Source organism: Paroedura picta, chromosome 1 (assembly GCF_049243985.1).
Source record: "Paroedura picta isolate Pp20150507F chromosome 1, Ppicta_v3.0, whole genome shotgun sequence".
Taxonomy (NCBI): Eukaryota; Metazoa; Chordata; class Lepidosauria; order Squamata; family Gekkonidae; genus Paroedura; species Paroedura picta.
The window spans coordinates 89,925,313-89,950,171 of NC_135369.1; the positions used below are offsets into that span (position 1 = coordinate 89,925,313).

The window sequence follows — 24,859 nt, forward strand, 5'->3', positions numbered from 1 at the left end:
AAGGCAAATGCAGTCTTGGGCTGTATCAACAAAGGAATCACATCAACATTGCAAGAGGTCATAGTCACATTGTATGCCACGTTGGCACCTGGAATACTGTGCACAGTTCTGAAGACCTCACTTCAAAGAGAACATGGACAAAATTGAGGCGCTGCAGAGGAGAGCAACAAGGATGGTCTGGGGCCTTTGACGAAAGGCTGAGGGATTTAGGAATGTTCAGCTTGGAGAAGAGGAGGCTGAGACGGGATATGATTGCTCTCTTTAAGTATCTGAAAGGTTGTCACTTGCAGGAGGGCAGAAAGCAGTCCCTGCTGGCAGCAGAGAGTATGACCCACAGTAATAGGTTTAAACTATGTGTAGAATGGTACCGGCTAGATATTGGGGGGGGGGGGGGGGAATCACATTCAGAGTAGTTCAGCAGTGGAATGGGCTGCCTAAGGACGTGCTGAGCTCCCCTCACTGGCAGTCTTTAGGCAGTGGTTAGACAGATCCTCCACTAAGCAGGGGCTAAATAGCCTTTATGGCCCCTTCCTACTCTATGATTAAAAACTAGAATTAACTGAGGGGCAAGATTACATGAACTAGCCTTACTTTTGCATGAAGCATATTTGCTGTGGTTGCAGCCTGTTATTATCCTGTCGCATAAACATCCTAGATGATTAAAGTACTATGCAGTCTTGGTTAATAACCCTGGCACATAGCCTTCAGAGCGACCTTTTGATCTTTACCCTTTAAATCTTATCTGTAACTATATCCCATCCATTCCTTGGAGTTGCATTCTTCCTTTCATGCCTTTTACCATGTGAGCAACATGTTCTGCTATATAAGGGCAATGTGGAAAATTTGCTTCATCATCGCAAGTGACTCTAGCTGAGTGAAACAAAGTTGGAACCCAGTGGCACCTTCAAGACCAACACAGTTTTGTTCAAGGTATAAGCTTTTGTGTGCAGGCACATTTCTTCCGATACAATGAAATGCTGTTTCAGACCAACATGGCTACCCACCTGAATCTATCCGTAGCTGAGTGTGAGGGCACATATTAATGCAAAAAATATTGTCTCTGGAGTCCTGCCAGTGCTTCTTAACAGGTGAATCAGTAACAGGAATCTATGGATTTTTCAGCATTGCCAAAGCTAAAGTTCATTGACAGTTACCTGAACAGTTAATGCAACCTTTTTCTTTTACAGACGAAGTGAAACTAGAGCCTGGCTGCTATTTTTACCTACTCCCTTGAACGCTCTTCAATGGAATGATCCCCTGAAGACCTTGAACTGCTAGACTTTAATGTTGTCTCATCCCAAAATGGAAAAGAATCTGAAGAATATCCTTGCTATCTCATTTGGATTCTTGTTGCTGTTTACTGCTTACGGAGGGCTCCAGAGTTTACAGGTGAGAAGACTTAATTATGGTACGTCTTCCCCTAGGGTGATAGGAGTCCATTCAGGAAAGATATATTGAATGAATGAGAGCACTGAAGTAGGCATGTGGAGTTCCAGTATAAATTAAAAGATGAAAAACTGAAAATGAATGAAATATATCCCAAGAAACTCCTGATAACACCAGGTAGAAAGCAGAAATGTCACGTTATTAGCGAAATTTGGAAGACCAGCCAATTCATATTTAGTGCCTGTTAAGGAAGATCATGGGCTCCTTGTTTTCCATAAAGAATGCTTAAGTCTTTGTCGTAGAAAACACCTTTCTCATAACAAAGAGACCCCTAAGGCACTAAATGACATGCCTCCACTTGCATTGTCCTAGATGCTTGACTCCCAGAATTGGACACACCTCTCCTTACAAATGCAGGAGGAGTGCATCCCCATTGCTTCTAGATGTTCCTGTGAACAGACTGGCTCTGCTTAATTCCTGTTTTAACTAAGATTGGGTTCTTGCAGTAGGATCTGTACTAAATGAAGGCAGAAAGCAGGGGCATAAGTGAAGATGCTTTCTTGTCCTTCACTCCAACACCTTGTCAAAACCTCTAACCATTTGTTGTTTGCATCTGTGGCATTTTTTGTCTCTACAGAGCAGTCTTCACTCTGAACAAGGCCTGGGTGTTGCCTCTCTAAGTGTTGTCTATGGAGGTCTTATTCTGTCCTCCATGTTTCTCCCACCAATCCTCATTAAGAAATTTGGATGCAAGTGGACCATTGTCGGCTCCATGTGCTGCTATATTACATTCTCCTTGGGCAACTTCAAAGCCAGCTGGTATTACCAATAGCCTGCTTCCTATGAAATCTGTAGACTTTGAGGGGAGGAGGGTGGTTGAAAAATATGGTTAACTTAATCAACATACATATGGCTACTACCATCTGAGGGGCTGTGACGCAGTGCTAGAGCATCTGCTTTGTACACCAAATGTCTCAGATTCAACTCTCAGCACCACCACTTAAAAACATCAGTCAACACGTGATGTGAAGGACCCCTGACACCCTGGATATCTACTACCAGTATACTGAAACTGATGGACCAGTGGTCTGATTCAGTATAATCAGCTTCATGGGTGCTCATTAGGGTTGCCAGCTAACCTGGGGAGGAAATTCTTCTCCCTTTATCTCCCTTGGCAAAAGGAACTGTTTAAGTTTTTCATGGCATGGGGCTGGTATTTGCTGCAGATCATCACCTAGGCCCATTAGGCACACTTTGGATAACAAACTTTCCATGCACTTTGGAAGATTAACCTGTTCCACAAAGGAAAACCCAACTGCAAAAGTTCATTGAAAGTGCATTATCCAGCAACTGCAGAACTGGCTGTGGTATGAGCTGCAGATCAAACTGGTCAAACTCATACTAAAAGGACAAGACGGCTCGGTTAAATGCTCATGCAACTTTTTGATGATTTTGCGAGTCTAGAATATCTTAATGTCTTATTTTTATGGTTGGAGCTTAAGTGAATGCTTTTGTTCTGGAGCAGACTGGGATATTAAAATCTCCTGGGAGAAAGCAGAGCCAAGTTCCCCTATGATGCTAGCAGTGCTGCAAGCATTGTTCGGCTAGAACCTGGACAGTTGCAATGTTGGGGAAGGATCCTGGGGAAAGTGTTGGGGGACTAGACATCGCATAAACCTACAGCCGTCCCTGCTGTTGCTCAGGTCTGAGCCATGTGGCCCCTGGAGCACTGCCAGTGATTCTTGAGCTCAGCTGACCCTGAGCTGCTAGCGGTCCTCCAGAACATCAGCCCACAAAAAAAGACAGACTCCACTCTTGCCATCGACAACCTGGAGAGAATTCATTTGTATGACACCTCCAGTCCAGCAACCTCTATGAAGGGAAGATACATGAATGCTTCATGTTGCCTCCTGGTTCAGGAGCCTCTGTCCTCTGAAATGAAGTAAGAGGGGAGTGGAAGCATCCTGAACTACTCTATGTGTTTCTTTCCTAATTTCTTGGCTTCCAACCTTCTTTCTAGAGATTCAAGACTGATAATCTTCTACCTGACAACAAAGAATTAAGATGTTGTAAGGAATAAAGAACATCCTTCTAAGTTTGCCTGTGACAAGTGATGAGAAATAAAAGATTTGCTTTAGCTCATAGCTGTCCTCATAATTGAAAGGTCTTCAGATCTCAGTTTTCAATCTACTCTCTTAGATTAAGACATGTAACAGAGGTCAGCATCAACCCCAACTTCTCTGACCTGTGCTCTTTTCTGTACTTCTGTCTCTCCTCTACATTTCTATTCTATGAGCTCTCACTGGAACACAACAGCTAAGCACATCCAGAGTTTTTGATAAGCATCTGGCCAAGAATGTGAAGCCAAATAAACAGATACTGCCGAGAATTTTATTTAAGTTAGGCTCATGTACAGCCCCCGGTTTTGTAGTCTTGGTGATCAGAAGGTTCTCTTCCTTTAGTGAACAAAGCCCTGAGCCCTGTTAAGCTATGTGGAAGCCAGTAAATGCAGCCTGATGCTTAAGTATATTTATACCTGAAAGAGTGAGGTATGGGGGGGAAGGTTCTGTTATCCCAGAACTTTTGTTTCTATCCAAGTGCACTAAAGACACACACACAAAAAGATGAGTTGGGTCTCTGTAATGAAAACACATTATCACAGGGATGCAGAATGATAGATAATCCATTGATTATTCATTTATCACATATTTATCCCACTCGTAATCCAGATGTAGTCCTTCCATTTTGCATTTCATTCTCACAGCAACTGTATGAAGTGTGTTAAGGCTAAGAAGAACTGACCCACAGTAAGCCACCTTGTAAGTTTCTTGACCAAGCAGGAATCTGAACCTGGGTCTCCCTCTGCTCTCGCCATTATTTTAGGTCTTTATTTTTTACCTTGCTTTTTACCTCAGAAGGGACCAAACATTGTTCTCCCATCCCCCATTTTATCATCACAACAGCAGGTAGGTTAGATTGAGAATGAGAGAGGGAGAGAGAGAGAGACTCTGGCACATGTTCACTCTGTGAACTTCCATGACAGACTAGACCAGGTAGTCAACTTGTGGTCCTCCAGATGTCCATGGCCCACAATTCCCATGAGCCCCTGCCAGCAAATGCTGGCAGGGGCTCATGGGAATTGTAGGCCATGGACATCTGGAGGACCGCAAGTTAACTACCCCTGTCCTAGACTATTACTAAGTTGACTTTCACATTATTTGTATGACTCAGTATTTACAATGTAGTATTATAATTAACTGTCTTTGGCTGGTTTTACACTGTGAGTTAGTGCTTAAAAGCAATAACTAAATAATGTGTTTTTGGCAGGTATACACTGATTCCAACGTCTCTGATCTTGGGTCTGGGAGGAGCCCCTCTCTGGTCTGCTAAATGCACATATCTCACCATTGCTGGTAACTCATATGCCCAGAAAGCAGGGAAAATAGGAAAAGATGTTATCAACCAGTATTTTGGAATCTTCTTTCTGATATTCCAGTCTTCTGGAGTCTGGGGAAATCTTATATCTTCTTTAGTGCTTAGCCAATCTTCTAACAGAGGTAAATATATCTTTCTTCCATGTCTTTTTCCTTTAAGTCTTGGGTATGCTACAAACAACAGCAAATCACCCACTGCCTCCCAATTATTACCCTGAAAAAACAGAAAATAGTGTCAAGGAGAATGTTACAGAATCAGTTTCATGGATAACAAGCAGAGAGAAAATGAAACACTGTTTTTTTAATACAGCCATATCATGTGATGTGATGACTATATCTTTTGCTCAGTCCTTAGTTCATTTTAGAAGAAAATCACAGTTTCTTAAAGAACAAAGCCTATCAGCAAGTTGTAATGGATACAAAAGCTAAAATGTCATGGTCCTTTCCCAATCCATCAGGCAAGGGAAAGCTCTGTTCCCTTTAATGACAAGAGAACATTGGAGCTGTTTTCTTGGCTGAATACAACCACAGTTGGAAAGAGGAAGAAAGCATAAGTATAAGTTGCAGACAGGCACCTTTCCCCTATCATAGCTATTTTTTTTAAAAAATGGCAGTAGCTATAAGAATACCATGTTGCCACAATGTGTACTTAAATGTGATCCCAGGTGTAGTCTGAACATGCCTGCAGCAGTAACCTTGTAAAAGTCTCAGGTCTGATCAGTGCCTGAACAACAGGCCTTCTAGGAGTCCTACATAAGCTTCCTTGTGCACTCCATAATGAAAGACAGATGGGGTATAAACATAAGTAGTCTGCAAAATGGTTTTATAAGTGCCTTGCTGAGGGAACCAGTCAACCTCAATCAATGTCATTGCTGTTCATTAGCCTTGACCTAGTGCTTTTGCAACCCAAGGCCCTGCACTCACAGTAACACTGGGGTGTGAATGGGGAAGGGGGGGTTCCTCCCATTGTATGAGTTATTGTGACAATATTATAGATCAGCTCTAAGAAAAATTAGTTTTGAAATGATTTACTCTAGAGATGTATACCCTGGTTTGGGCAGGTCAGCGAGCTCCATGTTATCATATCTTGAAAATGAAGCAGAATCAGCTCTGGTCAGTATTTGGACAGGAGACTACCGAAGAAATCCAAGATTGCTACAAACAGGCCAGCAGTGGCAAACCACCTCTGAACATCTCTTGTCATGAAAACCTTATGGGGTCACCATGAATTGGCTGTGACTTGGCAGTACTGTCTATCACCACCATATTTTGCCCTTACTTGGCTACCCCAATCTTGTTAGATCTCAGAAGCTAAGCAGTATTGGCCCTGGCCAGTATTAGGAGGGGGAACCACCAAAGAAGTCCAGGGTGATTATGCCAAATCAGGTAGTGGCAAACCGCCTCTGAAAGGATCATTGCCAGAAAACCCTATGGAATCTCCATTAATCAGCTGCCATCTAACAATGCCAAAGAGAGAGATGTATGTAATTCTGTACTTTTTTTCATAGTTGTGTCATATTCAGTTCAGGATTATTAACTCAGGTCAGAAAGAGTATGCTGTTTAAAAGTAAATCCACAGGTAACAATAAAAGTAGTCTCTCCTCAGAGGCAGATTAGGATTAAATGCCGCAGGAGCCAGTGTCATGCTGGTCACGGATAAAATTCAACAGACTGACCAGATTAAAGGTTACTTCTAGGAACTGCTTCAAAAACTCCCGTAGCTATCCTAAAGTGATAGCATCAAGTATTATGTTTGTTTGAGTTCCAAAGGGAGATGGAAACAATGCAAAAGGGCACGGTTTGGGAAACAGCTAGTATTCTTTTATGCAGTAGCAACTCACAATGCTAGTATGCATACCATGGCAGATAGCATTATTCTCTGACCTATCTAGGAGGAATTGACCCTCTGAATCATTAGGAATTCATTTGAAAAGCCTGATCAGCTGGTTATCTCTTACTGCCTCAGTTTTGACCTGCATTCTGACCCGCAGTTCTTTTTTTGCTTTGGTTTGTTAATGGACTTGCAGATACCAACCCCTCAGAAGCAGAATTGGCATGCTGTGGCGCATATGACTGCATGGGAAATTCAGTTGGGAATGACAGTGGAGCTTCGAATGGAACAAGTCAAACCTTAATCTACACACTGCTTGGAATTTATACTGGTAGATGGCCTCTGGTTCTCTTACGTGATATACGGGACAGGGCATAGAAATGAAATTTACAATTGTTTCACTGAATAAGCTTTGATATGCTACTCTATTCTCACAAACACAGCAGGTTTAGCCACACTCTCACAGTCTGAAAAATGCAGGCGTAAATGTATTTTAATGGTCCTTAAAATAACAGGATTCATTTACTTAACCTACTTTCCCCATTTTACAAATTAAAAACATTTTTAACATGGCATATTGTATGAGTATTGACAAAGGATATCAAAAAGAAGCATAGATAAAATATCTGCCAAAGAGATTACAAGAAATGTCTGCCTCTGACTACTCTAACTCATTCTGTGCATATTAGTGCTCATAAGAAACAGATCTTCTTGTTTCAGGCAGGCAGGGAAATCCAGCTGCAAAAGCACATTGAAAGTGTGTCATCCAATGTGCGCAGAATGATATTGTGTTGGTTAGCTATGTAGTGTGACCAGTTATGCTGCATTCTACTCCTTTCCAAGATCGGACCCAGTTTCCTGGAACAGAATTTCGTTTACAGTTTTCTCAGTATTTAAGTTAGTTTATTTATAGACTCTTCAGGTCAAAACCCTCAAAGCAATTATGACTCCATAAAAATAAAAGGCCTGTAAGATATAATAAAAATTAAATTAAAATACATGAAAATCAATAAAATACCATAAACTATAAATTATTGAAGTCCATATAATGCCATTCCTCCTGCCTCATCATTTACAGCATGCAAATCACAGGAGAAGAATTTGAGGAACATTTATTGACATGATAACCTCAGAAACATTCAAGAAGATAGAGATAAAATTGCACACACACCCCAAACAAAACCTTATCAGAGTTCTCCATTGTGAAGTATGATGCTGACAGACAGCTATGTTTGACACTGAATGACATTTGATTTCAGTATTTGGTATCTGAAAATTCCTTTTGATAGCATCTGAGCAGTAACATCTGTAAACCGCCCGTGGCGCCGCGGGCGCCACGGACTAAATAAAACAGTAAGGGGTCCTGGGGCGGGATGAGTCCGGGATGAGGAAGGGTCCAGATTGGACCCTTCCTCATGACAGACAATCGGAGGGACCAATCGGCAGGCGCAAAGCGCCTGCCGATTGGTCCCTCCGATTCCCAGCCCCAGGAACTGTGAGCCGCGCACAGCGCGGCTCGCAGTTGCTCCCGGACTGACGCGGCGAGAGGCGCAAAGCGCCTCTCACCGCGTCAGGCCACCGCCTGAGGGAGCTCCCGGCAGTCGCGCGGAGCGCGGCTGCCGGGAGCTCCCTGCCCGGCGGCCTGGCGTGGCGAGAGGCGCGAAGCGCCTCTCGCCGCGTCAGGCCGCCGCCTGGGAGAACCCCTGGCAGTCGCGCGGAGCGCGGCTGCCGGGGGCTCCCTGCCTGGCAGCCTGACTCCGCCAGAGGCGCGAGGCTCCCTCCCTCCGCCCGCCCGCATGGGCTGAAGCCGCTCCGGCAGGGCCAGGCTCGCTCCTCGGACTGCCCGCCTCGACAGCTGTGGCGCCTCCCCCATGCCGGCCTGAGCGCCTCTGCCGCCGGCCCTGCTCCATGCCGTGAGCGCGCCTTCGCCCAGCTGCCAACTCTGCCCCGCCATGGCCGGGACGCCCGGCGGGGACCGCTCGCGCCTCTCTCCCTCGAGGCGCAGCCCGGGCTGCAGTTTGTTGCTCAGGACGCCCCTGCCCGTGCCGCCGGGGGGCTCCGGGGCCCGGTCGCCGTCGCACAAGCGCTACCGGCGCCTGAAGAAATGCTTTTACAACATGCTGGAGAGACCGCGCGGCTGGCCGTTCATCTACCACGCCTTCAGGTGAGTAGCGCGGCCCCTCTGCGACTCCTGCCCCCCTCCTTCCCCGAGACCCCTCCCCAGCCCCCCCGGGTTTCGCATCCACGCTTTCTTTGCCCGCGACCCAACTCACATTGATGCCGTCCTCCGCTTCCCTGCCCCTTTTCTCCCCTTGCGTAGGCCGCGCCTCGCCTACCCAGCACGCCCTGCGCCACCTCCACCATGGCGCCGGACTGAGATGCCCATGCGCGGACTCCCGCGCATGCCTGCTGGCACTCGCCATCACCCCGACCCTCGCCCACCAGCCCCAGCCGGCCTGCGTCCCCGCTGCGGCGTCTCCAACATGGGGCACCTCGCCAGCAGCTCTGGTAAGCTGCCCGGATGACCGCCCGCCCTTCTCCCACCCCCATACCAGCCTTCCCGAGCCGCGGCAGCGCCGAGCCCCTTCACGCCCCGGGAGGACGCTCAAGCCTCTTCCACGCCCCGGGAGGACTGCCCGCCTGCCCTGCGGCCTTCTCCCAGCCCCCAAGAGAGGCCACGACAATGCCCCACAACATCGGCCACAACATCGGCAACGCCTGCCTGCGCAGAGTCCGGCCCCGGTAAGCCTTCGCCCTCCAAAGGCTTCCCCGCCCAGCGCTCGCTAGCGCCCATTTTATTGAAGGATAAAATGGGCTTTTTTTACTAGTGCAATAATATTTTGCATTTGACAGTACTAATCACTATGCGTAGTACTGGAGCAGCATTCAAGGGATACTTCCCCTATTGGTGTGTCTTTCACAGAGCATAGGTTGCTTAAGTGCATACTCAGTGCATATAGCCTGCTTCTGGGCTTCACAATCATCCCTTATGGCCTCTGCTATAGTTGATGCCCCATATTTCCCAGTGGTTGCTCACTGTAGAGGACGTAAAGTAACAAGGAAATCATATAGTGTGGAAGCTTATTGAGAAACCTTCCAGGATTCCCTGCTGGTTTGAAAACTATATCATATCTGCCAGGGTTTGTTCACTGACATATAATATTATTAATATTTAACAGCTGGATTTAAATCCAGTAGTACAGACACCTACAAGATTTTGGAGATATGAGCTGTTTAGAATTCAAAGCTCCCTTTTTCAGAGAGCTTTGACTCTTGAAATCTCATACCCCCAAATTCTTGTTGGTCTCTAAGGTGCTCTGGGACTCAAATCTTCCACAGCGGACCAACACGGCTACCCTCTATCACAATATTTGATACTTGACATGTAATGTTGCGGTGTTTGGAAAATATCATACAGTTATAATTAAATTAAATTTCTTGAATCAAAACTATCTGAGTATGCTAACTTGTCTGCTTTTTGCCTACACAGTACATTTTTGATTCCACTTACCCTCCAAGGAGCACGAGGTAATATTGTGTGGTGGAACAAACAGTTCCGTTTGGCTGAAAGCCTCTTTATTAACAGTAGCTGTATTGCAGGTGACTGTTTCTAGAGCTCTGGGCTCCTGCAGGCTGCTAGCAAGGAGACTGAGAAGAGAAGCATTGAGTCCCTCCTCCCCTCCTGCTTGCTCTGAGGCTTACTGGAATAGCCTCTTAGAGGCACTACCCATTTATCTTCACAACAATCCTGTGAGTTAGGTTAGACTGCATGTGGGATGTTCTAGGACAGTGGTTCTCAACCTGGGGGTCAGGACCCCTTTCACAGGAGTCGCAGTAGGGTGAGCAGCTTGGCTGGTGGGGGGGGGGGTACTGCCACTGTTGCTGCTTCTCCTGTAGGTGCCCGCATTCCAGCATGGTGCAGGCTCCCACCAGGTGCTCCAGGTGCTGGCACAGCTCGCCAGCCTTGGGCTCTAGGTAGAAACACAGTCAAGCTCTCCAGGTGCTTCCGCTCATTGTTCAACACATCCTGCTCCAGCGCCGCCTCCCCACAGGCCCAGCTCAGCTCGGCCACTGCCAGCCACAACTCAAGCACCTCCTCCTCTGCCACATTCATCTGTCTGGAGCAGCAGAAAATAGCGAGATCAGCATGGTGGGACAAGAGGCAGAACTGAGAAACCCCAGAAAAAAACAATTTATATACAATCATGAACAATGGATCTTCACGCCATTGGTCAGTTTCAATTTAATTTCTGTGAAAGAACACTTGCATAATTTAATGGTTGGGGTCACCACATGAAGAAAGGGTCGCAGCATTAGGAAGGTTGAGAACCACTGTCCTTGGATCACCTTGCAATTTTCATGGCATTGTGGAGCTAAAGGCAAGATGTCAAATCTTTGGGGTTTTTTTAAAAGAATTTTTATTTTTATAAAGATATACAGAAAAGAAGAAGAAATTTCAGTTACAATATATTCCCATCCCTCAAACTCCCATGGTCCCTTTTTCCTTGCTCCTAGCTTCGTTTGGGGAGATAGTCCAGGTAGAAGCTCCTCTGGATGTCAAATCTTGTAGTGATAATCGCTTGCAAAATGTTAAAATAAATTTTGAATGTAGAATTTCTCACTGAAAAATTGAGAATGGAATTCAATAACTATTGAATATTTGTGAATGTTAATATCTGCTAAAGATTATACAGAGGGGGTTGGCCTGTGGAGCTGCTCTCCTTTATTGTTATTAGATCTATGCGTTCAGTCAGGACACAGACACTTCAGCTCTGGCACAAAGAGAATCTTTTATTAACAATCAGGAAGATTGAACTGAACAGCAACAGGGAAAACACACATATACTTCATATACATATCCTACTGCTTCAGGCCACACCCCCTTAGACACACTATTAATTGTTAACACAGCCTTTGCTTATTGGCTGCTTGAAATATTCTAGCGAATCGCAATTGAGGACCAAGGAGCCAAGTCCCAGCACAAGTTCAGCTACATGAATTCTATTGAATTAACCTATAGGGCATCACCCCAAGGGTCAGACATGACCCAGTGCTTGCACAGGAGATACCTTTACCTTTACCTTTTATATCCACAATACATATCAATTGTAATGAAGCCTAGTGTAATTTTCATCACATAAATTTTGTAGAAGACTGTCACTAAATCTGAAGACAGAGACTCAAAATGCATAGTTTTGTGTTGTTTAAAAGGTAGGGCTTTCATAATGGCATATGTGCAACCTTGCCCTGACCCGAAAGGGTAAGAAGTTTTCCTTATGCAAGCACACAGCTGGTTTTTCCAGCTGTCATAATACAAAGACCACATCTGAAGAGAATGGTGTGTGGCAAGTGTCCTGAAGATTTAGGCTTAAGGCAGAGATTATATGTGAGATTATATTATATATATTATATCCTTCCCCCTCCCCCCAGTCTTGATTCTTTTAAGAACACATATTGATCACATGATCTGACCCACCACTGAAATTTGATTATAATAAATGACTGTTCTGTTATATTCCAGTTCTGATATTATTATTGCAACTATCCTTTGACTCTGCAGGTAGTGGCGTATTATCTGTGTTCCTGGTCATTGTGTTTCTGGATCAGATTTCAGCCAATGAAGAAGAGAACAAAAAAGAGGAAAATCCATCGTTCTGTTCCACATTCTTGGCAACACTCCGGCATCTTAAAGATGTGCGCCAGTGTCTCTTGATTCCATTGACCATGTACAGTGGATTTGAACAGGGATTCCTTGCTGGTGACTATACCAAGGTAGGAATCCTAGTGAAACTTCTGTTTTTCTTTCCATCATTTTCACTGTTATCACAACAACCCGAGTTATCCAGTACATTCAATATATGCTCATTAGGGGTTCAGGGTACTCTCTGTTAAACTGAGATACTGCTTTTTAATTCTTGAATTGACTGTACGCCTCTTCCACATTCTGGGAATCCACAAACAGGGGTCAACTGTTACCCCAATTGCTGAACACGTGTCCTAAAAACACGTATCTTTGAGCTTGTGGGGAAGATTAGCCCAAATGCAGCGAGAGGGGGGTAACTTAGCGTTTATGGATCGAAATGCCTATATATACCAGGGTTGATTACACCCATAGGAACTCAAGGCAAACACAGATTTAAATGGTAAAATAGTAATATAAGCTTTTATTGAAAGGAAAATAACAAAAGGACACACAAATAGCTAACACACATACAAGTAGTCATATAGAGAAGGGGGAGGAAGAGTGGAAGGCTTGATAGTTACCTGTCCGAGGAGTGGTGGGTCAGAGGAAGAAGCACGAACCAGCGTTGGAGGTCCCAGGTTGAAAGACACTCAGAGTGTCTGTGTGAAGCCACAGTTTTTATAGGATTTTGGGAAGGGGGCTACGTGACAAGGCTCAGGTAAGCATGTGCTGGAAGTTTCCAGGGTCCCCAGAGATTAGGACAATGCCTGGCCAAGTGAGGGTGATGGCCGTAAATGGATTTGGATAAAGGTATTAATGGCTCTGAGGAAGAGAGCCATCAGGTCTAGCTGGCAGGATGTGGGGAGGAGATATCCCCTGGCAGAGGGGCCAAGTGTGAAAAATGTTGCAAGACAAAGGATTTTCCTAGGAGCCCTTAGGCAAACAGGAGGAAGCCAGTCCACTCACTTAGAAATACAATGGGGGGGGTCGAGAGTAGGGCATGGAGGCACCTGGATTTCCAAACCTGTAGCTGAGAACAAGCCTGGGCTTGTCCTGGTTCTTAAGATGGAGTCTACTCTGACATGGCCTTGCCAGAGTGACTTGGTCTGTCCTGTGTCTAGCTTGCTCCCAAGTCTAGACTGTCGCGCTGCGCTATTGGTTAAGGAGTACAGTGTGCCAAGGCATAAGGCAGGGATCCTGCCATGCGTAACACAACCAACAATTTGGATGGGGCATTTATAACCTGAGGGAAACTCACACATTTATAGAAAAATCAGAAAATAAAGAAGTGAAAGACATTCACTCCCTAACTGCTGATACAATATCTTTGCTTGCACAGACATCATTATCTAACCACAAACACTAGAGCTATTGACCTTCCACACATATTTCTTTCCCTCTCCCCACAACAGACCCTATGAGGTGGGTGAGGCTGAGACAGCCCTGATATTGATGCTCAATCAGAACAGCTTTATTAGTGCTGTGGAGAGCTCAATGTCATCCAGCTGGTTGCATATGGAAGAGGAGCAGGGAATCAAACCCACCTCTCCAGTTTAGAAGTTGCTGCTCCTAACCACTACACTAAGCTGGCTCTCAGAGAAAGGGGGGTAAAACCGCAATCACCACCACCACCACCCACTGTGGCCAGTTTCCTCTTTTCAAGGGTGGCTGCCATGTTATATTTGGTCTCCTTCTGCATCTGCCCACATGCAGGGTTGAGACTTCAGAGTTTGCAGAGAAGGGTAAGGGACTGTTGGAGAAGATGGGCACTTATTTCCACCTCTGGCACAATGCCCCCAGCTCAGGGAGGAGAGATGCTGGCTCATCTTCCTGTCCCACCACTAGCAGCTGTTTCAAGGTGAAAACCACTTGTACACTACAAGCCCTATGGGGCCTTGCCCACTGTAATATGGGGAAGGGTGCCCAGAAGAACCACAGGTGACACATCAAAAAGACACAAGTGGCTCCCAAACCTCTGAGTGACTATCATTGCTTTAAAAGTCACATGAGATGCACATCCTGAATGGTAATTTCTGGACTCCCTTTTGAATTTTTAGAGAACTAATTAAAGTGCATTATTTAATTACGTTGCATATCACCAGAGGTGTCTTGAGTAGCTCCCAACAATATATTCCAGTTAAGGCAATGGAATTGTCAAATACAAAAACCACCCAAAGCAGCTAAACATGAAAAGTATACTTAAACCATGAGTTGCACCAGCACAGTAGTTACTAAAAATAAACAGCAACCAATTAAAATCATAATGCAGCCAAAAGAAAAACAACAAATGGTAAAAATAAATATATATATACCAAGCAATTATAAACCAGCTGAAGGTTTGTTTGTTTGTTTCTAAAATGGAGCCTGGCACCAGAGCACATCCAATGAAGGGGTATCAGGTACAAGTGCAAGGGGAGGGCATTCTGTATGCCTGAAGAAGCACGCCAAGGAAGAGTGGCATTGGCTAGCCCGGGCAACAAAGTGAGACCTGATGTATGTTCAGGGGCAGTTAGTTTGGGATAACTGAGCATGCAAACAGACCTAACATGCTTTTCTGTCATCGTGGTGCAGTTCATTTCTCAGCAACAGTTTGGCACTAATGTTTCAGTCTCTAGCTTGCTGGGAGTGGCTGGTAAAAAAAAATCTAATATATAAATAATAGTCTCACTCTAAACTTGAAATACATTATTTCAAAACTCAGAAAAAGAACCACGTGATACTTAGCCACACTCTTGTCACTGCTCAAATGAAGCAGATCAATAGCAAGCTTCCCCAGGTCTTCAGCAGCTTTTGCATTAGATAACATGTGCAGGAAAGATCCAGGCCCCTGCCTCAGATCCACTGCAGCCCAGCAGACACACATTAAATCCAGGCTCTCTGGCAACATACAGAACTGTGGTTTATTGATCCCAATTTACTTCATCTGAATAGTCACTCCTCAGTACATTTTTAGCCTCAAAGGAGAGAATCAAAGTCGCCATCATCATGAATAATAATACTTTGCCTGTCTCTTTTTCTTCGTTCTAGTCCTATGTGACCTGTGTCCTTGGGATAAAATTTGTTGGCTATGTGATGATCTGTTTCTCAGCTACCAATTCACTGTTCTCCATGCTCTTCGGGAAGATTTCCCAGTTCACAGGCAGAAAAGCTCTATTTGCCCTGGGTATGTAAAAGCTAACTGAGAACGAAGCATCTCTTACAAATTAGGCATGCTCATCCTTAGGGGTAACATGGGCCATTATTTTAACAAAGAAGATCAGCTGAAAGACAAAGCATTTGCTATTGTGGAGCTAGAAAAGAAGCAGCTGTGGTTATCTGGAATACCGGAATAGGTCTATTGATATATTCATTTATAACAGAGCCTCAGAAGTCCAAACATAATGGAAACCACTGGAAATATTACTAATTAACAAACTGTGTTTCTGAAGGCAGATAAGGTTCCTGGGGAAATTGTACAACACGTGAATCCTGGCATTGCATCCCAAGAAGCCCTACTGGAGTTGCCTTGGAGAGAATGAGTATCCCCTTCTCTCCATCTGTCCATTGGCATCTCACACAGAGACATGGAATTGAAGTGCTTCTGAAGCTAGGAAGCACTATGCCATATACTTACCTGCCCACCTTGGTGGTGGTAACTGACCGTAGAGCAGTTTATATGGCCAACTAGGGGAAAAAATCTCTTGTGAGACTACTATACCCTTCAGTAAGATTTAAACGCCTTCCATAACGTGGCTTATACCACTTCATAAGTAGGCCTCTGGAGCTTCAGAATTCAACAGCTGTCTCTTAATACTCAGCAGCTCAATAAACACGAAAGAGATGCTGAGTACCTTTGTGGGAAGAGGCATTCCTCTCACTTTTAACTTGTTAGTGCCTTTGATTAAATTCTCAACTGCAAACCTATCTGAGGTTGAAATAAATTATTGGATTTTCATTCCTGGATGAGTCTTCTCACTGTACTGAAGTTCTCTTATTCAGCCACAAATCCTTTTGCTACATGATCCTTATAGTGGAATGTTCAACAATGGCTGCTAATAGGTCTCTGTGCACTTGCTAAGCCAGCCTTTCTTAACTTTGCCATTGAGAAAACCCTGAAACATTCTTCAGGCTTCAAGAAACCCCCAGAAGTGCTGTGATGGTGCAGAATATGGTTGGGAAGCATAGTTGTGTACATGCCCACATGGGGCCCCTCCCCACCTCCTCCAGGCCCATCACTGACTATTTTCGGAGGGGTGGGTGAGTTGACAGGACTGTGTATATATATTAAAATTAATTAACTCCCACCCATTCAAGAAACCCTTCCAGGGCTGTCAAGAAACCCCAGGGTTTCACAAAACCCTGGTTGAGAAAGCCTGTTCCAAGCTCCTGATCCAAGCTGTTTCATGCAGGTGGGCAAGGAGGGCAGCCTTTGGGGAAGTACTTGTCAGATCATATCTATTGGGTCTGTAGCTATTTTTCTATTGGATTTCCTTCTCTTTGAACCTCCTGCACTTCGCATCTAATCCTTATCCATGGTTCCCCTATATATTTGTGAAACAGCCTGGGGAGTGGGACATGTCTGGCTGTCCAAGTTGGAATAGGGCCATTCAGGGTGCAGCCAGCAAAGTTGACTGCACTCTGATTAGCCCTGCCCCTGCAGCTCCTGCCCTCCATGTCTGGACTCTAGCCTCTTTACTCTCAGACGCATCCCAGTGCCTGGAGCCAGCAGCAGGTAAGGAGAGAGGGCCCTGGGCAAAGGGTTGTGGTGGAGGGCTTGTTAATGAGGGCCTCTTGGCCTGCTGTTAAATTTAAATGCATCACAGCAGAAAATATTCATCTCGACGATAGGATTGGTCTGTATGAAACAGTTCCTATACAATGGGGCAAATTCATGAAGGAGAAGTCTATCAGTGGCTATTAACCATAACAGCTTAATGGCCCTTCTATGAATTTAGGCTTTATTTCACAATACCTAGTACTGGGAACAAGCAACAGGAGATGGAGATCTTCTTCATGGCCAAGCAACCCATAGTTGGACTTATCCTGGAATGGATCAAACCATCCTCCAAGGAGCCTTCCTCCAATCTAAGAGCCCCTCAAGTTGGAGGAAAGCTCCTTTGGTTGGAAAGAAGTGGAATGGCAGGATAAAGATAGGATTTCTGCTTCCAGTGGCCTCTATTGAAAACAGAGCAATAGCCTGTATGGTCCTTGGTCTGATTCAGTGATCCAAGTCTTCTGCCATAAAATGGCCACCTTATAAATGACATTTATTCTCTTGATATTTCCTATTCCAACAGCGGCAATTATCCATCTTGCCTGTATAATAACACTACTGCTCTGGAAACCTCGCCTAGAAAATCCTGCTGTATTCTTCATAATACCTGCTCTTTGGGGTATTTCTGATGCTGTCTGGCAGACACAAACCAATGGTAAGTCCTTATCAGGAGATTCATCCTCACTGGGAGGGGACAACCCAGTCATGTAGGTCTGTTTAGAATATAACCAGGCACTCAATTTTGGAAGTCTGAACCTTAAATAGTATGATACAAAATCCTTGTAGATAAAACCAACAAAATTAGAGAATATTGCTCTAAAAGCACAGCCAAATATAGCCAATAAAATAAAAATATTGATCATGCTGATAATACTGAGAGAAGCTTACAATCGTGGTCTTCAAGTAACAAACTGTTCGGAACCGAATAAGAGCTTATCAGCAAGGTCTGGATATCTTGTAAGTTCCGTGATGTATTCTAACAGACTTGTTTTCATGATTGATGAAGGAAAATACTACCAGCATTATTCCCTTAATACTGACTGGTAGTATTTAATTTTGTATTTGTGCATGTATCATCTAGATCTGAAGGAAAAACTTTTAGAACAATTTAATCTTATACATTTTTATCATGCAATATTATCAACATGTGCTTATTTGTTTATTCATTTTCTTTTGCTACAGCTTGGATAATAAACATTTTAAATAGTTCCTAATGATCAGATGTTTCCTCTGATTTCTTAAAACACAATCTGGGTTTGAGTTTTTCCTTCAGATCTAGATGATACATACACAAATACAAAATTAAATACTACCAGTCAGTATTAAGGGATACGTTCTCTGAGATGGAACAATGCTAAGTTAATTTGCAGAACAAATGTCATTGCTCTGTCTAGTAGTGTGTGAAAAATCACAGTTTGCCCATAGTTGCCAACAGAGGTTGCCCCATTAATAAGGATCATCTTACATACTTTCTCTCTCACTCCCTGGAACATAGTGGTAACAGTCACCAAGTCTCTCATGACAACAGGACTGAGCCAAGTATTACATATTCAATGGCATGCTAAGAAATATTCCTTTGGCACTCTGACCTGCTAGGGCTGTGTGGCAGGCAAATACAGAACTCAAAATCCACCAGTCTGAGAATTACAGTTTCCATCCATCTTAGAAGGGCATGAACAATTCTGAAGCCAGAAAGATCAGGGAAAAAATGTTCCAAAATTTAGTTGGTGGAGGAAGAGAGGAAGAAAATAGTGGTCTCAACAGCACTGGCATTCGAAAATAGGTTCAATAAAACAGAAAAATGCATGCAAATATAAAAGTGCTCAATTTGTATTGTCTGATACATATAAACTGCAGAAATCGACTCTTCAGTGTTATCATTTGTTATTTATAAAACTCTTCTTGGCACAGAAATGTTGTGGGATTTTAAAGAAATATTAAATTATATCCAGCAGTCATGATTGTATTCTATTTGATGAGTAAATTTCTAGTTACTTTTGGATTATGCAATCAGTGAGGCTTGAGAAACTGGACTGAGTCAATTTGTGTAAACAGTTCAGGTAGACAACTACTTTCCTTCCTAAAATCTTACTCAGCCTTTAATTTGTACCATTAAACTCTAAAGAGATACTTAATATTAAGCACCACTGTTGAATAATTCTTTTAGGGAAATACAATCTAATATTGATCAAGAGCTCCTCCTAGAGTATATAAGGCGGAATGCATTGATCAGTCTGATTTCTATTTTTTTTTCATTTCTAGTGTTTGCGCATACAGATGTTGGTATTCCAAAATATGTTGTATTAAAACTGTCTAATACCTTTGGATTCTATCTAAATGTTGCTCCTATGAAGACCATATAGGAATGATGTGTTATAATCCTCACAATTGTATAATTAGATTCTGATTGGGTAGCTGAAATAGTGGAACAAAGTTTTGACTCTTTTAAGACCAACAAAGTTTTATTCATGAAGTGATCTCATAAACTCAGTTTGTTATTCTAGCTGTTATTCATCTAGGGTCGGGGCATTTTTTTGTCCTGGCCCCTACCTGGTGGAATGAGTTCCTGGAGGAGCTGTGGGCCCTGCGGGAGCTTTCTACAAGGCCTGCAAAACAGAGCTCTTTCGCCAGGTCTATGGTTGAGGTCTGAGTAGAAGATCAGATTGGGCTCCCCTGGTGCCAAGCAGTGGTATGCCAGGGTTACCTACGGTGGGGGTTATGGCTCCCCTCTCACCATTTCCCTATTGGATGATGTTTATGGGGGGTGGGGTGTAGTGGATTTTTACCGCCATGTTTCTTGATCTATGTATTGTTATTTTTATTTTTTATGGGGTTATATTAGGGTTTTTAATTGTGGACAATTGTAACCTGCCACAAGCCTGTCTCGAGGGTGCCAAGTATAATAACAACAACAACAACAACAACAACAACAACAACAACAATAACAATAACAATAACAATAACAATAACAAGGTTCTTGAATCAACTAAACATCTTCATATACTGCATATTTGCTGGATATTTTCATGATGCTATTTATTTATTTACTTCTGATTAATCTCTCATTATATATGTAGTCTAGTAATTTAATTTCATTGTCTGAAGAAGTGTGCCTGCACATGAAAGCTCACACCCAAATAAAACTTTGGTGGTCTTAAAGGTGCCACTAGACTCAAACTTAGTGGTATAAATATAAATTTGTATGCGGAGGCATACAAATTTAATTAATTAGAATTAATTAGCAGCATGGAATCAAATTGATCAGGTGAGAAAACAATTCTATTATGTAGCATTTCTCTTTGAAGATATTAATGTAGCCTGAACAATCTGCGAATTAGACAAGATGTCCTTTCAGCCGCCATGTGCCATTTCTAATTACTAACATTACTGATGGCACTAAATAAAAAAGGTGTAGGGGGCCGTAGATCATCTAGAGAAACTACCCAGCCTTTGTATATTGTGAGCCAACTTGAGCCCTCAGGGAAGGGCAGCATATACATCTGAGAAATAAAGAGAGAGACAGACAGACAGACAGAGAGAGAGAGAAACTATTAAATTTGTGTCCAGTGGCAGCTTTAATACCAACAAAGATTTATTCAAGGTGTCAGCTTTCATGTGCATGCTTACGCCTTGAATAAATTGGTCTGAAAGGTGCCATTGGACTCAAACTTTGTTATGCTACTTCAGACCAACATGACTATGCACTTGAATCTATATTAACTATTGCACCTCAAAGGATACTTTATGTCAACAGCCTATGTTTTCACAGGCTAACAACCTACATATGATTCATGGGTGCATATAATCATTTTTCACCATACCTGAGTATTCTGCTTGCACTGACAAGTGGAACTTATGGCAGCAGAACATGTGGACAAATTTCGTTGAAATATCTGAGGTGATGATTTGGTCTGTGATAATCCATCCATACAAACAGATCGCCCACATGGTGCTGCATATCTCCAGTGGTAAACTTGCCTATAACAATAATCTCTGAGGATCAAGACCACTTGACTTGCCTTCATGGGGCATCCCCTTGCTGTGTGATTCAGCTGCCTGCATGGCTTGCTACAAGCTCGGAAGGGAAGCACAAAGATATTCAGGCTCCTAGAGTGTTGAAGGAATGGGAGGTTCCAGTCAACGAGAGACAGACCATCCCCAGTTGCCAGTAATGGGAACAGAGTTAGGCTGCAGCAGCACAAAATCATGATTCAATTCTCCATAATTTGCTATTCCACAAAACGCTTGAATGAGGCAGCCTGAACCTGAAATGGAAATAAGCAGCACTTAATGTATTCATTAATATTTTTTTAAATGGAGATCTAGTGACTCCACTACTTATGTGTTTCTCTGGAAGACGGGATGTGTTCCTATTGTTAGGTGCTCCTCAGTCACCTGGGATAACAGAAGTCCATAGGCAATGCTGCCAAGAGCACTTGAAACCTATGGAAACACTATTTTTTTTACAGACATGCAATTCAAGCATAGCAAAACCGAACATACTTCTATAGTAGAGAATGTAACCACTCATTCCCCTTGAAGTACCACAAAACAATAACATGGAACTCCAGATTGCTGCCAGAATTACTAAACTCTTGGCTCAAAACAGTCAGCCCTTTACTGGTATCTAATACTGTTTCTTCTACCCCTCCCACCAGCTGAAAACAATTAAAAGAGAAACCCAGCAAGCAAGATTATTCTGTTCCAAGTCCTTTCTAGTTACCTGGTGAGAGGCCCATTCAAGGACTCAAAGCAGCCAAACTCGAAGAGGTAGATAGATTGGATTAGATTAGATTTAAGCATCAATTTTCCAAACCAACTAGCCAGCATGACCTTGCAAAGAAAGAATTTTATTGCATCAGTGTGTAAGATTTGGGCCTCAAATATCATACTTTGCCATGTGTTTCTTTTCTTGCAGCTCTTTATGGAGTTTTATTTGAAAAGCACAAGGAAGCAGCATTTGCTAATTACCGCCTGTGGGAATCACTGGGATTTGTCATCGCCTTTGGCTACAGCACTTTCTTACAGGTCTACATCAAACTGTATATCATCTTGGCTGTGCTGGTGGTGGCCATTGTCTTATATGGAATAGTTGAGCACCTGGAATCCAAGACTTCCAACACTCCCAATAAGGAGCCAATCAAATTCCCACAAGATGTTCAGGAAACAAAGATGTAAGGCTCAATGATGTCCCTGTACTAACCTCAATTTTGTGCATGGATTTTCTTTGGCTACCAGTGATAGGATTGGTGTCAATAGGAGCCGTGCACTATAGGGAAAGCTTTTCTAAAGGCTCAGTAATGAGGAAGAATAGAAAGGAGCCAATCTCACAACCGATGCAATAATACAAGCTGCTCTTTCTGTATGATTTTGAAACATACTTTCTCTCATGCAGAGAAAATCCTTTTGCTGCTTGTGACAAAATTGTGATTAATATGTGAATATTTTTTTGTTTTATCTTTAGTGGCAAAAAGTCAATAAACTTTTTTCTGTACTAGCACATATCTAGGCAGTAAACAGTTTGCAAAAACACCACTTCTCTTATTAGAAATGTTAGAAGCAAATACTATTTTCCCCCACAAAAGGTTCCTGGGTAGCATGCCATATTTTCCAGAAGATGGGCTTGTGTGATATGATGTAATATTTAGTGTGAATACTCAGTTATGAACAACAGAATGTAACAACTATAGAAAATTCCTGCTGGAACAAACCAGTGGGCCATCCAGTCCACCATCCTGTCTCACGCTGTGGCCAGTCAGTTATTCGGGTGAACCAACAACATAGTATAGAGGCCCAGGACTTTCCCCAATGTTATATTCTATTCCTGGTTTTAGAGGTTTACTGCCTTTGAATGTGGAAATTCCCTTCCATTAATATGACTAGTTGGCACTAATGGACTTTTAAAGTCATTTGCTCCTGTAGCCATCAATGTATCCTCTGGCAGTGAATTCCACATACTAATCAGTTTTTGAGAAAAATCATCCCTCCTTTTGTCCGCTGTCCATCAATTTCACTGGGTGCCCTCAAGTTCTAGTGTTTGGGGACTCTCCCTGATCCTGGGGCTCTTGGCAGTCAGCCTTGGTTTTAACCATCCTGGATCATTCTGTATAGTTGGCAGACTTGACCACTATACTGCTCATGCACCAATTCCTGATCATTCATGAACAAATATAATAAGCACCAACCCCAACAGTAATCCTTGTTGGAGAGTCTGTTCCATAGGATATAATGGAGGGATGAGGGCACCCTCTTTGGGAGCCCCTAGACATGAACCCCTTGGACCAACCCCCCGAGGCCCTGGGAAATGTGGGAATGCCAAAATCCCCATTATAGAATGTGGAAGAAGGGGGTTGGGTGTTTGGATTGATTGACAGGCGGAAGAGAGTCACGTATATGGCGCGTTGCTCTTTTCCACCATTTCGAGCATCACATGTGGAGTGTAAGAAGCATGAAATGGTGGCAGACAAGGCAAGACAGCAGAAAAGGTGAGGAATGGCCGGGAAGCGAGATAACATTTAGCTATTCGGCTGACAAAACGGTATTTTTACTGATGTGCAGAAATACCCTCATTACTTGCAGAGCCAACCCAAAACATGTTGGGCACTTGGTGGGGCATGATCTATATCCCAAAAGAAAACCACAGTGACTTGAAACGAGAGCCTGGGTACTAACCTATAAATATTGGCTTTACTTTTACTTTAAGATTCAAGTTTAATAACCTTTTAGCTGCTCTATTCAACGATCCACACAACTTCAATTTGATGTGCAAACCGTCTAACAAACTTTCCTCAGTTGGCATAGATATTCATTCTTTGATGGTCCTGGAGGAGAAAAATATCTCTAAATATATTGTAAGGAGATTCGAGGATATTGAATTTCAAACCCTATCTTCCCATTCTTCTTTATCTTGCTCTCCTCATCTGTGGAACATTACCACACTATTTAAAACTATCCCTGCTTATCTCGTCACCATAGAATCTTATCTAGAAAGGAAAGCATTTATGCTTGCTCAGCTAAACTCATTCCCCTCTAATGTTCTCTTAGGGAGGTTTAACTATAGCAGAAAAGTTGTATTTTTATGGTTGCAAGGTAACAGATCTTCTTTCTCAAGTTATTTTGGTCTGTCCCAAATTCTCCCCTTATCACTTTCTGATTAATGATATATTATCCACTTTCCAATTTAAACTGAATGAAATAACAACTGTTAATAGACTGTTTGAAAGCTGTTTCTACATGAACTTCCTGTATTGTGGCATTTTTAGGTAATGTTTTTAGAATTAATTCTATGTTCTTAATGAATCTGAGAAACACTGTTGTACCATAACTAAATCATTGTGTCTATTCTGTATATTTTGTTCTTAATTGCCAATAAAGGATTCTTTACTATACCCAAGATCTTTGCAATATCACTGCAGATACTAGGGAACAAAACTTGGGGAATGTATGTTCACCAAAAAAACATATGGAAAAATGAAGGAATTGTGCAATAGGACATAGGTGCAAATGATGCACTGGAGTGACATTCCATGTAGCACCAGGAATTTAGTCACTGTCGAACAAAGAGGGAGACCAAGTTTGGTGCAGTGGTTAGGAGTGTCAGCTTCTAATCTGGTGAGCCAGGATTGATTTCTCACTTCAACACATGCAGCCAGCTGGGTTACCTTGGGCTCACCACAGCCCTGACAAAGCTATTCTGACCAAGCATGGCAGGAAAATGACAGCTGACAGAAAAGCATGCATAAAATTCCCATGTGGCAACTCTGTTGCCACGT

At 43.2% G+C, this 24,859-nt stretch overlaps 1 protein-coding gene across 2 annotated transcripts; it reads left to right on the forward strand.

Annotated features, from left to right (window-relative positions):
- The first annotated feature begins 795 nt into the window (after window positions 1-795).
- On the forward strand, window positions 796-24,480 carry UNC93A (unc-93 homolog A). 2 transcript variants are annotated; one of them, XM_077347564.1, is made up of 9 exons: window positions 796-930; window positions 1,188-1,389; window positions 2,024-2,205; window positions 4,714-4,943; window positions 6,848-6,982; window positions 12,212-12,423; window positions 15,362-15,497; window positions 17,611-17,742; window positions 22,006-24,480. In XM_077347564.1, exons 2-9 carry the CDS (start codon window positions 1,285-1,287, stop codon window positions 22,263-22,265), a joined length of 1,392 nt encoding a protein of 463 aa, XP_077203679.1. In that variant the 5' UTR covers window positions 796-930; window positions 1,188-1,284; the 3' UTR covers window positions 22,266-24,480. The 2 variants fall into 2 exon arrangements, with proteins under 2 accessions (XP_077203679.1, XP_077203689.1); XM_077347574.1 differs by having other exon boundaries at window positions 916-1,088.
- Window positions 24,481-24,859: the final 379 nt, after the last annotated feature.

Excerpts from the sequence above, each read along its gene's own strand:
- UNC93A (XM_077347564.1), top strand. The coding sequence starts at position 1,285 with ATGTTGTCTCATCCCAAAATGGAAAAGAATCTGAAGAATATCCTTGCT. Across the intron at positions 2,206-4,713 it reads GGCAACTTCAAAGCCAGCTG|GTATACACTGATTCCAACGT; the intron begins GTATTACCAATA and ends TGTTTTTGGCAG. Across the intron at positions 17,743-22,005 it reads CTGGCAGACACAAACCAATG|CTCTTTATGGAGTTTTATTT; the intron begins GTAAGTCCTTAT and ends CTTTTCTTGCAG.